The sequence below is a fragment of the Heterodontus francisci genome, chromosome 4 (genome assembly GCF_036365525.1).
Source record: "Heterodontus francisci isolate sHetFra1 chromosome 4, sHetFra1.hap1, whole genome shotgun sequence".
Lineage (NCBI taxonomy): Eukaryota > Metazoa > Chordata > Chondrichthyes > Heterodontiformes > Heterodontidae > Heterodontus > Heterodontus francisci.
In genome coordinates, this window is record NC_090374.1 from 89,394,405 (window position 1) to 89,409,443 (window position 15,039).

The following is a 15,039-nucleotide window of genomic DNA, read 5'->3' on the forward strand; positions in this document are numbered from 1 at the left end:
CCAAACGTTAGGACTTCACCGTGTGAACATGATGCCCACATCTCCTTCTGTGGAATCCAGTTTGTAAGCAGGTAGTCCTGCACGGGTGGGTAGAGGTGTCCAATCCTTTCTACGCAACTTGTGATCTTGTTCCTCCAAAGGTGCATGAACCATTTCCTTGCAGATCATAAACAACTGATCCCTCAGTTCATCATTCAGTGGGTAGCTGCTGATCTTCCTCATGCTCTGCATCACATGGAACTGACAGAGGAGAATCGTTGCAGCTGGGAGATGCTTCCCGATCGCCTTGATGTCCTTATCCACAATGGCTGATCTCACGCGGCAGGCGCTGGATCCCATGAAATCGACAAAGACACCTACAATCTCGTCCAGCATCTGAGCCGTCTCATTCCTCACCATGGCATAGAACACAGCCCTGCCCCTATCAACATTGTCCTGCACCATCACCTGGTACAGAGGGTAGCCACATTTGTTCACTTTGTACGTTCTGTCCATGAATAGCAGTTCAGGAAAGGCCTGCATGTGGGCCTTCATGGCTGGTGTCATGAAGGCAATGTAGAGGATGTTGCTTCCCTGCAGGCCAACCCGCACTGTGGCCCTGAACTGCTGAATCTTCTCCAGCGTATCACAGTGCATCCATGTTGTCATCCCCTGTTTTGAGCCGGGATTTTACATTTCTAATGTCACTAAAGGTCACGGTCTTGTTGAATGAACGCTCGCTATAATCCTTCAGCTGTTTGTTCCCACCTGCAGCTTGACCAACTCTTCTACCTTCTGCCTTTCCTCCTGGTTCAGTTGTCGTCTCTTTGCATAGAAGCATAAACATTCTGGATCCAAAACATGACCGGTATGTACAAGATGGTAGGAGCTGACGCACAGTTTGTTCTTGCTCATATTGAATTTCACACTGATGAAGACCTCACAGCCCAGGGCGAGATACCTGAAAAGTTACACAGACATTCAATGAGCACGCACAAGTTCCTCGTGCCCTCACCAAAACGTCAGCCATCCTCAGGTGTGTTGTTGGCAGCAGTTTACATGCGCACCATGACAAGGTCCCAAAAGCTGGTGTGCACCTGTTTCACAGTGCAGAGGAGGTTGCGTAGAGGTGGTCGACCAGGAAATCACAATGAAGGCAGTCCCTAGACAATTAAACAGATCCTGGGTGGGGTGGGGGGGGGCGGTGACATACGTGTGGCTTTGTGGGCACAGGATCTCACTGACGAGATGTATTGATACTGCAAATCTAATCTTGATTCAATGCGCATCAAGGAACAGCGTTACAGGACCGACACACTACACAAGTGGAAATGTAATGACCGCAGCACCTACCTCTGATTCGGTCTCACCCCAGTAGAACAGATGCGTGGCTGCCCATCGTGTACACGGCACAGCCTCACCGAGGCATTCTTAAAGCGGATGGGAATTTCGATTCGCCGTCTCTTGTTCTCCCTCTCAAGCGTATGGGTGCTCACTTTTTTAAATAGACTCCCTGTTGCCTGTAAGCACAACAGCAAATTGCATTTAAACAGCATTGTTAACACAGTAAAACATAACAAGGCACATCACAGGATGTGCCTGCAGATCATGCTACCTGTTGAAACATCTCCAGTTTACTGCTGAAATCGTCATAACTCTCGAACTCCTGGGTTGTGAAGGTGGCAAGGAACTGCTCTGTGGAATCTACTGAAGTAGCCATCATCGACATTTGCAGTTCAGGAAGGCTATTAAGGGAGCACACAGGAAACATGAGATGAGATAAGAAATACAGAATGCACTCCATTGAAACTTTACAGAAATGAAAGTGATCGTTTAGATGGAAAGTTGTTCGCTGGACTGCAGCACATGTACTGCCTGCACACAGCCCCAGACAATGGAAAGGATTTTAGTGCAGTGCAGTGAACTGGAGCACAATGGAAATGTTTTCAGAGCAACTTACAACAGGACTGGAGCACATGTACTGCCTGCACACAGCCCCAGACAATGGAAAGGATTTTAGTGCAGTGCAGTGGACTGGAGCACATGTAGTGCCCCTGACAATAGAAATGTTTTCAGAGCAACTTACCTTGGAGCAATCTCTTTCTAATAAAAATGAAGCAGACTGAAATCTCCAAAACGACTAAATTATTGCGAGAAAATGTCCGACGAAACCTCTCCTCCTTCCACTTTCAGAAACTCATGCCGAGGCTTGACACATGCGTGAATACTCGTTGGCGTTGCCTAAAGCACATGCGCAGAGGCTGACCAGGTGCGTTGCCTGAAGATGCACACGCCACGCGATGACATCATCGGCGCATGCGCTAACCAGTCTTGGCAAGCCGGAACGCAGCGCGTGCGCAGAGAGCAGGAGCCCGTCTGCGCATGTGTGCACCGCGGCACAGCCTAATGACGTCAGTGGTGGCCAGCGTTGTCAGGAATCACTTCGTTATTTAAAACCCAGGTCAATTTGAAAAGCAGAGAATTAGAGTTGGTTGTAGCAAAGGAATTTCTCTGCAGTACCAACTGAGGAGCTGGCAAATGTAAAATCAGGGTTCTAAGTTGCCATCACTGATTGGAAAGCATAACGTCAGCATGACCTGTTCCCATAGATAGTTTCCATTATAAATTTGGTCATATTGGAGAAAGTTGACAAATGTATGCAAACATAATTTTATTTTTATGCATATATATAATGTGCATTTATATAATATATATTTGTGTGTGTTTATGTTGAGAGAGTGGGGTGATAATCTGAGATTTTGAAAATTTTCTTAGTTGCACGCTTGTGCTGTTACTGGAAACATGTTTTCAACTTTATATTTTAAATACTAAGTATAATTAGAATATGTAATACAAAATAAATTAATGGTCAGTCTCTCAAATATATATCAGATCTCATAGTTCATTATGATTTATTCCCTTCGCTTCGTTAGAAGGGACAAAAGGATTCACATCCTCAAAGTGCTTCACAGTCAATTATTTTTTGAAGCATAGTCACTATTTGTAGGCAACCAATTTATGTACAGCAAGATCCCACAAACAGTAATAAAATAAATGACTTGCTTTTAAAGAAAGAACTTTGTGAATATTGACATCTTATGTAGACTTTGTTGTGAATCGATTTATTGATTCTTCTGTGAACAAAATACTACACAATGATAGCCTTAAGGTGAAATTGGAATTAATTTTTGGAATGCTGTTTCAGACAAAAATTAAGTTGAAGATGCTTCTGACTTGTTTTCGGTGCTTCTTAAAAATAATAGTTTTGTGAATACGTTTAATTTTAGCCATTTTTATTCTAATGTGCAGGTGGTTTACAGGCAATAGCTGAATTGTTGCAAGTGGATTGTGAAATGTATGGACTCACTGATGACCATTACAGTGTCACTTTGCGACGATATGCTGGGATGGCACTTACAAATTTAACTTTTGGGGATGTTGCTAATAAGGTAGGCAATTTGTTATAGATAAGTTTTAAATTTTGCATCCTAAACTTGAATTTGTCTGTTCACTTCACAGGTGCTGTATGTTTCCAGCACCTTCTGATTTGTTTCAGAATTCTAGCATCTGCAAAAGTTTGCATTTTACTTATACTGCTGTGTCATTTAAAAATAATGTTATATAAGAACAAATGTGGTGTATAGTTACATTCCAATATAATGTACTTGAATGAGTAGTTATCTTAAAATTAAGATAAAACTGATTTAAATCAAACTCATTTGTGTGGCACAGCAATATGCTGTAATACAAAACAGTGCCCCCTAGTCACCACACATTCAGTTCGTAACTACAAGCAAACTAAAATGTTTATGTATCCTGTTTAAGCAATTTTAACATTTAAAAAAAAAAATAATTTACATTGTGTCAAAGTTGCTTCTGCAATAATGTCTCCCCTTCACAGGCCACACTCTGCTCTATGAAAGGCTGTATGAGAGCAATGGTAGCTCAACTGAAGTCAGAAAGTGAAGATCTACAGCAGGTGAAGGTTTTTAAATTTAATTTTCAGTGTAAGGTCACAACTTCAGTATATATGATTCTTAAAACAATCTCTGAAAATCACTGAGTAAATAAAATCATTTGAAGTATAAGGTTTTCTTAAATACATTATTTGGGGTTACTGTCTTGCCAAGTTGAGAATATATTGGATAAAATGGCATAAGTAATAGTTGAGTGCATTAGTCATAATGCCTTCTTTAACTTGGGACGATGCTACTCACAAACTCTTATATTATCCACTTAAATTAAAGCTTTTCCTTTCCGTCAGATGCACAGTTTTCCACCTTTTAATCAAATGTGGCACGAATCAGATATTTTTCTGTTGTAGGTAATTGCCAGCGTATTAAGAAATTTATCATGGCGAGCAGACGTAAACAGTAAAAAGATATTACGTGAAGTTGGAAGTGTGAGCGCATTAATGGAATGTGCACTAGATGTGAAAAAGGTAGGAGAGGAATTCCTTTCACAAATTTAAAATTACAGATATGTTCCATTCAGAATGTTTACATAAATGTGACTTTCAAATATTTAGAACTCTCTCTTGCCATCTTAGCTGCTTAAAGTCCAATATGCAGAGGAATCATTGTTTTCATGACTATACTGACAATCCTATAAGAACTTGTACAAATAGAATTGCTTTATTCATTCACCACATAACTTATGGTTTTCAAAATTATGGAAAGTTTTGAGAGGGTAAATAGCAAGAGATTCTTTCTATTGCTTTGCAAATCACAAGATCACGTGGATGCAAGATGATCATTAGAAGAATGAATGGATTACTTGGAAGAAATTTTTCAAACGGGCTTATTAGAGCCTAATATATGTTACCACGGGTGACTATTGAACATAATTTAAAACAGGAATTGGTAAATATTTAAGCAAGAAGAATATAAAAGTATGCAGGGAAACAACTTGGAGAAGGGATTCAAGTAGAAGGTTCCCATTGGAGAGCCGATGCAGGCAGAATGGGTCAAATAGACTCCAGTGCTGCAAATTCTAAAACAGTGACTTGCATGAAGAATAGATTTGTATACTTGATTACTTGCAAGTTCCAGTCAAAGGTGGCTGCAGTGTCACTTTTGATTCCGAGTACTTGTAATTACCAGAAGGTAATATTAGACCAGAAAAACAAGGTGCACAAAGGATTAGGAGAGACTGCACTAGAGTCAGAAATAGTAAGGTATTAGGTGGGGTCAGAGTGAGAGGGAATGTAATAAGGTCTGAATTAGGTTTACTGTACATGTATGTGACTGTGCGGAGTGTGGTAAATAAGGTTGCTGAGCTGCAGGCACAGATAGCATGTGGGAATGTAATGTCATGGCGATAATGGAGACCTGGTTCTAAATATTCCAGAATGCCGGGTGGTCAGAAAAGATAGGGAAGGAAAGAAAGGAGGCGAGGTAGCAGTATTTATTAAGGAGAAAATTACAGTGCTGGAAAGAGGAGATGTCCTAGAGGGATCAAGGACAGAATCAATTTAGTTAGAGCTAAGAAATGAGGTACCATTACACCGCTGAGCGTATTCTATAGTCCACCATCTGGTGGGAAAGATATAGAGGAACACATTTACAAGGAAGTTAGAAAGATGCAAGAATTATAGCTTAGTTATAATGGAGGACTTCAATTATCCTAATATAGATTGGGATTTATGAAGTATGTTCAGGAGAATTTTCTGCATCAGGATGTTTGTGGCCCAACAGGAAGGAGGAATTGCTGGATCTGGTTCTGGGGAATGAGGTGGGTCAAGTGGATCAAGTGTCAATAGGGGGAACATTTAGGGGACAGTGATCATAGTCTCATAAGGTTTGGGTTGGCTATGGAAAAGAACAAGGAACAATCCAGCGTAAAAATAATTAATTGGGAGAGGGCCGACTTCAATGGGGTAAGAATGGATCAGGCTCACATAAGTTGCAATCAAAGATTGGCAGTCAAAACTGTAACGGAACAATGGGCTGCCTTTAAAGAGGAGAGCAGTCTGGTACAGATGAGGTATATTCTCGCTAAGAGGAAAGGTAAGACAAATAATGCCCAGAGCTCCCTGGATGATAAAAGAGATAGAGAGTAAGATGAAGCAAACAAAGAGTGCATATGACGGATGTCAGGTGTACAATACAATTGAAAACCAGGCTGCATATAGAAAGTTCAGATGAGATGTGAACAAACAGATGAGAAGCAGAGAGAGTACAAGAAGATGCTGGCAGCTAACATAAAAGGGAATCCTAAAGTCTTCTAGAGGCAGATAGGCGGCAGCATAGTGCTATTGTCACTAGACTAGTAACCCAGAGACCCAGGGTATTATTCTGGGGACATGGGTTTGAATCCCACCATGGCAGAAGGTGGAATTTGAATTTGATAAATCTGGAATTAAAAGCAGTCTAATGTCCTTTTAGGGAAGGAAATCTGGCCGACATGTGACTCCAGACCCACAGCAATGTGGTTGACTCTTAAATGCCCACTGAAATGGCCTAGCAAGCCACTCAGTTGTATCTAACCACTACAAAGTCATGAAGGAATGAAGCCGGACAAACCGCCCAGTATCGACCTAGGCATTGGAAACGAAAACGGCATACCCAGCCCTGTCGACCCTGCAGAGTCCTCCTTACTAACATCTGGGGACTTGGGCCAAAGTTGGGAGAGCTGTCCCACAGACTAGTCAAGCAACAGCCTGACATAGTCATACTCACAGAACCATACCTTACAGACAATGTTCCAGACACTGCCATTACCATCCCCGGGTATGTCCTGTCCCACCAGCAGGAGAGACCCAGCAGAGGTGGCAGCACAGTGGTATATAGTCGGGAGGGAGTTTCCCTGGGAGTCCTCGACATCGACTCCAGACTCCGTGAAGTCTCATGGCATCAGATCAAACATGTGGAAGGAAACCTCCTGCTGATTACCACTACTGCCACCCCTCAGCTATTGAATCAGTGCTCCTCCATGTTGAACGGCACTTGAATGTACTCTGGGTGGGGAACTTCAATATCCATCACCAAAAGTAGCACCACTACTGACCGAGCTGGCCGAGTCCTAAAGTTGTTAGACTGGATCTGCGGTAGGTGGTGAGGGAACCAATAAGAGGGAAAAATGTACTGACCTTATCCTCACCAATATGCCTGCCGCAGATGCATTTGTCCATGACAGTATTGGTAGGAGTGACCACCGCACAGTCCTTGTGGAGACAAAGTCCCATCTTCACATTGAGGATACCCTCCATCGTGTTGTGTGGCACTACCACCATGCTAAATGGGATAGATTTCGAACAGATCTAGCAGTGCCAAACTGGGCATCCATGAGGCACTGTGGGCCATCAGCAGCAGCAGAATTGCACTCAACCGCAATCTGTATTCTCATAGCCTGACATATCCTCCACTCTACCATTACCATCAAGCCGAGGGATCAACCCTGGTTCAATGCAGACTGCAGGAGGGCATGTCAACCTGGTGAAGCTGCAACACAGGACTACTTGCGTGTCAAACAGCATAAGCAGCATGCAATAGACATAGCTAAGCGATCCCATAACCAACGGATCAGATCTAAGCTCTCCAGTCCTGCCACATCCAGTCATGAATGGTGGTGGACAATTAAACAACTAACTGGAGGAGGTTGCGCCACAAATATCCCCATTCTCAATGATAGGGCAGCCCCGCACATCAGTGCAAAAGATGAGGCTGAAGCATTTGCAACAATCTTCAGCCAGAAGTGCCATGTGGATGATCGATCTCGGCCTTCTCCTGAAGTCCCCAGCATCACAGATGCCAGTCTTCAGCCAATCCGATTCACTCCACGTGATATCAAGAAACGACTGAAGGCACTGGATACTGCAAAGGCTATGGGCCTTGACAACATTCCGGCAATAGTACTGAAGACCTGTGCTCCAGCACTGGCCGCGCCCCTAGCCAAGCTGTACCAGTACAGCTACAACACTGGCTTCTACCCGGCAATGTGTAAAATTGCCCAGGTATGTCCTGTACCCAAAAAGCAGGACAAATCCAACCCTGCCAATTGCCGCCCCATCAGTCGACTCTCAATCATCAGTAAAGTGATGGAAGGTGTTGTCGACATTGCTATCAAGCAGCACTTGCTCAGCAATAACCTGCTCAGTGAGGCTCAGTTTCGGTTCCGCCAGGGGCCACTCAGCTCCTGACCTCATTACAGCCTTGGTTCAAGCATGGACAAAAGAGTTGAACTCAAGAGGTGAGGTGAGAGTAACTGCCCTTGACATCAAGGCACCATTTGACCAAGTGTGGCATCAAGGATCCCTAGCAAAACTGGAGTCAATGGGAATCAGGGGGAAAACTCTCCACTGGCTGGAGTCGTACCTAGCACGATGTCATATGGTTGTGGTTGTTGGAGGTCAATCATCTCAGCTCCAGGACATCAGTGCAGGAATTTCTCAGGGTAGTGTCCCAGGCCCAACCATCTTCAACTGCTTCATCAATGACCTTCCTTCAATCATAAGGTCAGAAGCGGGGATGTTTGCTGATGATTGCACAATGTTCAGCTCCATTCGTGACTCCTCAGATACTGAAGCAATCCATGTAGAAATGCAGCAAATTCTGGACAATATCCTGGCTTGAGCTGATAAGTGGCAAGTAACATTCGTGCCACACAAGTGCCAGGCAATGACCATCTCCAACAAGAGAGAATCTAGCCATCTCCCCTTGACTTTCATTGGCATTACGATTGTTGAATCACCTACTGTCAACATCCTGGGGGTTACCATTGACCAGAAACTGAATTGGAGTAGCCACATAAATACCATCGCTACAAGAGAAGGTCAGAATCTTGGAATCCTGCGGCAAGTAACTCACCTTCTGACTCCCCAAAGCCTGTCCATCATCTACAAGGCACAAGTCAGGAGTGTGATGGAATACTCTCCACTTGCCTGGATGGGTGCAGCTCCAACAGCACTCACAAAGTTTGACTCCATCCAGGACAAAGCAGCCTGCTTGATTGACACCCCATCCAGCACCTTAAACATTCACTCCCGCCACCATCGATGCCCAATGGCAGCAGTGCATACCATTTACAATATACACTCAGTGGCGCAGTGGTTAGCACCGCAGCCTCACAGCTCCAGGGACCCGGGTTCGATTCCGGGTACTGCCTGTGTGGAGTTTGCAAGTTCTCCCTGTGTCTGCGTGGGTTTTCTCCGGGTGCTCCGGTTTCCTCCCACAAGCCAAAAGACTTGCAGGTTGATAGGTAAATTGGCCATTATAAATTGTCACTAGTATAGGTAGGTGGTAGGGAAATATAGGGACAGGTGGGGATGTTTGGTAGGAATATGGGATTAGTGTAGGATTAGTATAAATGGGTGGTTGATGTTCGGCACAGACTCGGTGGGCCGAAGGGCCTGTTTCAGTGCTGTATCTCTAATCTAATCTAATCTAAAACACTGCAGCAACTCACCAAGGCTCTTCGAAGCACCTTCCAAACCCGTGATCTCTACCACCTAGAAGGACAAGGACAGCTGATGCATGAGAACACTTCCACCTACAAGTTCCCTTCCAAGCCACACACCATCCTGACTTGGAACTATATCTCCATTTCTTCACAGTCACTGGGTCAAAATCCTGGAACTCCCTTCCTAACAGCAGTGTGTGTGTACCTACCTCACATGGACTGCAGCAGTTCAAGAAGACAGCTTACCAGCACCTCCTTAAGAGTAGTTAGGGATGGGCAATAAATGCTGTCCTCCACATCCCATGAGTAAAAAAAAAAGTCAGAAGGTGGTAAAAGGAGGAATGGGGCTAATTAAGGACCAAAAAGGGGATTTATGCATGGAGACAGAGGGCATGGCTGAGGTACTAATTGAGTACTTTGCATGTGGCTTTTCCAAGCAACATGATGCTGCCCAAGTCATAGTGAAAGAGAAAATAGTTGAGACACAGGGCTAAAAATTGATTAAAGAGGAGGTATTAGATAGACTGGCTGTACTTAAAGTTGATAAGTGACCAGGACCCAATCAGATGCATCTGAGGATACTGAGGGAAGTAAGGGTGGAAATCAGGGAGCACTGGTCGTACTCTTCCAGTCAACCTTAGATACAGGAATGGTGCCAGAGAACTGGAGAATTGCAAATGTTACACCCTTGTTCACAAAAAGGTTTAAGGATAAACCCAGCTTTGACAGGCCAGTCAGTTTAACCTCAGTGGTGGGAAAGCTTTTAGAAAGGATAATTTGGGACAAAATTAACAGTCGCTTGGGAAAATGTGGATTAATTAAGGAAAGCCAGCACCTATTTCTCACGGGCAAATCGTGTTTAACTAACTTGATTGCGTTTTTTGATGGGATAATGAGGGTAATGTGGTTGATGGTGGTGTACATGGACTGCCAAAAAGCATTTGATAAAGTGCCACATAACAGGCTTGCCAGCAAAGTTAAAACCCCTCGAATGCAAGGGACAATGGCAGCATGGATATGAAGTTAGCTGAGTCACAGGAAACAAAAGGTAGTGGTGAATGGTTGTTTATTGGACTGGAAGACGGTATTGGTGTCAGGACCCCTGCTTTTCGTGATTTATATTAATGACCTAGACTTGGGTGTGCAGGGCAAAATTTGCAGATGACACAAAACTTGGAAGTATTGTGAACTGTGAGGAGAATAGTGATAAACTTCAAGAGAACATAGACAGACTAGTGCATTGGGTGGACACATGGCAGATGAAATGTAATGCATAGAAGTGTGAAATGATTCTTTTGGTAGGAAAACAAGGAAAGGAAATATAAAATAAAGGATATAATTCTAAGGGGGATGAAGGAGCAGAGGGATGTCAAGGTGTATGTGCACAAATTGTTGAAGGTGGCAGGGCAGGTTGAAAAAGCAATTAATAAAGCTTGCAGGATCCTGGGCTTTATAAATAGGGCATAGAATACAAAAGCAAGGAGGTTATGATGAACCTTTATAAAACACTGTTTCGGCCTCAACTTGAGTACTACTAACAATTCTGTGCACCACACTTTAGGAAGGGTTTGAAAGCACAGAGAAAATGCAGAAAAGATTTACAAGAGTGGCTCCAGGGATGGGGGACTTCAGTTACTTGGATAGATTGGAGACATTGGGGCTGTTCCCCTCAGAGAAGAGAAGGTTGAGAGGTGATTTGATAGAGGTGTTCAACATCATGTAGGGTCTGGAAAGAGTAGATGGGGAGAAATTGTTCCCGTTGGCAAAAAGGTCGAGAGCCGGAGGACACCGATTTAAGGTGATTGGCAATTGAAGCAACGAGGACATGAGGGAAATCTCTTTATGCAGAGAGTGTTTAGGATCTGGAATGCACTGCCTGAAGTTGTGGTGGAGGCAGATACAATTGGAGCTTTCAAAAGGCAATAGGATAAATATTTGACGAGAAACTGCAAGATTATGAGTAAAGAGGGGGGGGGGTGGTGAGAATGGGCCTAGATAAATTGCTCTTGTAGAGAGCCAGCATGGACTCGATGGGCCGAATGACCTCCTTCTGTATTGTAACCATTTTATGATTCTATCCTCACAACATAAAGTTTTGTTAAATAGGAGTGAACGTTAAAGGCCTGGAGGAAGTATTAAAAAATCAGGTGTGCTAACCTCCATGCCTGAAACTCTCATTTGAACTCTAGTTGAGCAGAGACTCCAAAATCTTAGATCTAGATACTATGCTGTCTTGTATGTTTTCATTTGTCAGATAATTTTCTGTTAATTTCACTTTTGTAAATAGTGAACATTTTCTACAATCTCCTGTCTAGATTTAGTTTAATCAATAAAGAATAAAATAACCGTGGTCTTTAGTTAAAAATTTGTGGAATGTCATTTCCAACCTGTACTTTCTCTTGCAACTTGAAGATTAATATCTCAAGAAAAAGATTTCCAAACTGCAAGCCACTGATTCATAAAAATATATTGTAGTTACAACATGGTAACGAGGTCAAAAGCTGTGCCATGTGTTGGTAAGATATGTGTTCCAGGCATTAATTTCATCCATGTCACTTTGAATCTTAGCTAGATTGTTTGGAAGGTTGAGGTGATGCACAGCATTTCCCATGGGGATTGAAAGTTTGTGCCCATGTCAGCCCTTCTACCAATTACTGAGCAACACTGACCTCCAGGGCAAGTGTACATGGTATAAAAAACTTAAAAGATAGGAAGTAAACTCTTATTTAAAATGTTATACAATGTTGGATTGTTTGAACTCAAGCAGAGTGAAGTCTTAAAAGGAATGCTCTACGTTAGTCAGACCTCTAACATTCAGGACCGTCATTGTCAGAAGATCGATGTCCAAGCAAGTGTTTGCATAAATATATTTCTGTACCTATTTTACAAAGGGAATCAATAGTACAATATGAATGTCTCATTAAATTTCAATCAGTATAAAGACATTATTGTAATATGCTGCAAGTGCTGTCTATCAAGATTTTTATAATCTTAATTTTGGGGGAGGCAATAAGAAAAATTATGATAGAAATTAAATATGTTGCAGCATTCAAATGTATATGCATCTTTCTGATGTACCAATGTAAAATCTATTATACATAGCATGGAAATGTTCAAAAATGTCTCCCAAGTCATGCTAATCAAAAAAAAAAATGAAATTGTATATTTTTCCCTCGTTTTTTAAAGGAGTCAACCCTAAAGAGTGTTCTTAGTGCCCTTTGGAATTTATCTGCACACTGCACTGAGAATAAGGCTGACATTTGTGCTGTGTGTGGTGCTCTTGCATTTTTAGTCGGCACTTTAACCTACAGAAGCCAAACTAATACACTCGCCATTATTGAAAGTGGAGGTGGCATCCTACGGAATGTTTCTAGTCTAATTGCTACAAATGAAGATCACAGGTGTGTACAGTCTTTCTTTGTAGAAATAATTTATCATAACTTTATGAAAAATCACTGATATCTGTAGTCATGGTGATTTAAAAGATACCTTAACTTTTGAATGTTGTCGTGAATTATCCCCTTGGATCAGTTATCTACGCTAGCCCACTCTGGGCATTTATAAATTTGAACCTACAGACTGACCTATTATAAAGTTGTTCACACTTGTAAGCAAATTCTCCTTTCTGTTTAGCATCTTTTTTCTTTCATGGGATGTGGGCAAGGTTAGCATTCGTTGCCCATCCCTAATTGCCCTTGACAACTGAGTGGTTTGCTAGGCCATTTCAGAGGGCAGTTCAGAGTTAACCACATTGCTGTGGGTCTAGAGTCACATGTAGGCCAGACCAGGTAAGGACGGTGGTTTTCTTTCCCTAAAGGACGTTAGGTTTCTGCAACAATCAATAGTTTCATGGTACCATTACTGAGACTAGCTTTCAATTCCAGATTTTTATTTATTAATTGAATTTAAGTTCCACCAGCTACTGTAGTGGGATTTGAACCAGTGTCTCCAGGCATTAGCCTGGGCCTCTGGATTACTCGTTCAGTGACATTACCACTGCACCAGCATCTCCCTCATACTAATGATGTGGGAAATACTTTCATAGAAGAATGAAACTGATTCTACAAGAAATTTTACCTGCTCACATGTAGAAATATAGATAGTCATTTCAAAGACTTAAATTGGTGAACAAAGCTCATGCTGGAAAATATTCATCAACGAGAAGCAAGTGTGTGTATGTCACTCAAGTTGATTTCAACTTGGATCCCTTAGCTGAGCTTACGGTATATGCAGTTTTTGAGTACTGCCCAGTTTACAATTTTTGATATTGGCATTGAATCTTAAAATTTATAATAATATTGTAAAGCACAGAGTATTCAAAGTGAACCGATTCATACTTCTTCACAGTACATCCAACTCCTGCTCAATGTAGGAGTCGGCCCCCATAGTCAAGCCCACCCATCCTATAAGCCCAAATTTAACCTTATGTGTAGAGTATAACATTAGATCAGTGTTATTACTTTCACATCTGATTCAGCTTCTGTCTTTCAGATGAGATGTGAAACTGAAGCGTTTTCTGCTCAGTTGGACAAAAAAGGTTCCATGGCACAATTCAATGAAGAGCAGGAGAGTTTTTCTGGTGTCCTTACTAACTTTTATCCCTCAATCAATAGCATTAGAATAGATCATGTGATCATTTATCTGATTGTGATTTGTGGCATCTTCTCAAGGACATAAAGGTGCAGCATTTCTTGATGAATGTGCCCTTAAATTGCTGGGGTATATAATGTACATAGTGAAAATGCAGGCTTCTGATTTCTGCAAAAGATGGAAAAACACCGCACTGACGAACCATGTCACTCAACTAAAACTAATTTGAAATTATTGCAAGGTGTGCTTTTTTTTTAAAAAACAGAAGCAAGAATAAATGGTCAAGTAAAATGACATTGGTACTTTGAAACTGTTTAAGGCAAAGTATAAAGCATTTTGAGATTCCTGCTATCTCTTGATAGCAATGTAAAAAAACAACTCAACTTTCATGGATGCAAAAGCAATCTACTGCAGATGTTGGAAATTTGGCATAAAAACAGAGAATGCTGGAAATACTCAGCAGGTTAGGCAGCATCGAAATGGAGTCGGACAAAAGGTCATCAACCCGAAACATTAACTCTGTTTCTCTCCCCTCAGATGCTGTCTGACCTACTGAATATTTCCAGCATTTTCTGTTTTTGTTTCAGCTTCCATGGAGTTCTATATCACCACAATGATGTGGATATATGGCTTGACCTGACAAGCTAAAGCAATGGCTTATTATCTGTGTTCACCCTGGGAGGTCTCAAATGCCTGTCTCTCAAATATTTAATTTCATGCACATTCCCCAACTACAGGCCAAAGATTCTCCATAGTGGACAACAGTTTTACTTCAGGATACCCCTAGTGAGATAACCATCATAAATAATGGCTTGCTATCTTGCAGTAGAAAACCTACAATATTGTAAATCCAATCCACTCCCCTACACTCCCCTTCAACCCTGCCCTGCACTCTTCCCTTTCCTCTTCCCTTCTCCATCCTTTCCCTCTCCCCCTTGCTCTGCCCCCTCCCCCTTCTCTTTACCTTACCTTCCCCCTACCCTTCCCCCCCCCCCCCCCCCCGCCTCATTAAGTACTTCAAGATCATGTTCAAGTGACTTTGATAAATAACATGTGACTGTTGAACACATT

The 15,039-nt window shown here is 42.2% G+C and overlaps 1 protein-coding gene across 11 annotated transcripts in view; it reads left to right on the plus strand.

The window, feature by feature from the left end:
• Nucleotides 1–15,039, plus strand: part of apc (APC regulator of WNT signaling pathway) — a 263,447-nt gene that overhangs the window by 240,735 nt on the left and 7,673 nt on the right. For 10 of the 11 annotated variants that reach the window (XM_068029831.1, XM_068029833.1, XM_068029832.1 and 7 more), the window contains 4 exons: nucleotides 3,289–3,428; nucleotides 3,881–3,958; nucleotides 4,304–4,420; nucleotides 12,565–12,779. In XM_068029831.1, coding sequence (XP_067885932.1) covers nucleotides 3,289–3,428; nucleotides 3,881–3,958; nucleotides 4,304–4,420; nucleotides 12,565–12,779 — 550 coding nt within the window. Of the gene's footprint in view, nucleotides 1–3,288; nucleotides 3,429–3,880; nucleotides 3,959–4,303; nucleotides 4,421–11,659; nucleotides 12,227–12,564; nucleotides 12,780–15,039 lie in introns of those variants that run through there. The other variant, XM_068029842.1, reaches the window with a different exon arrangement.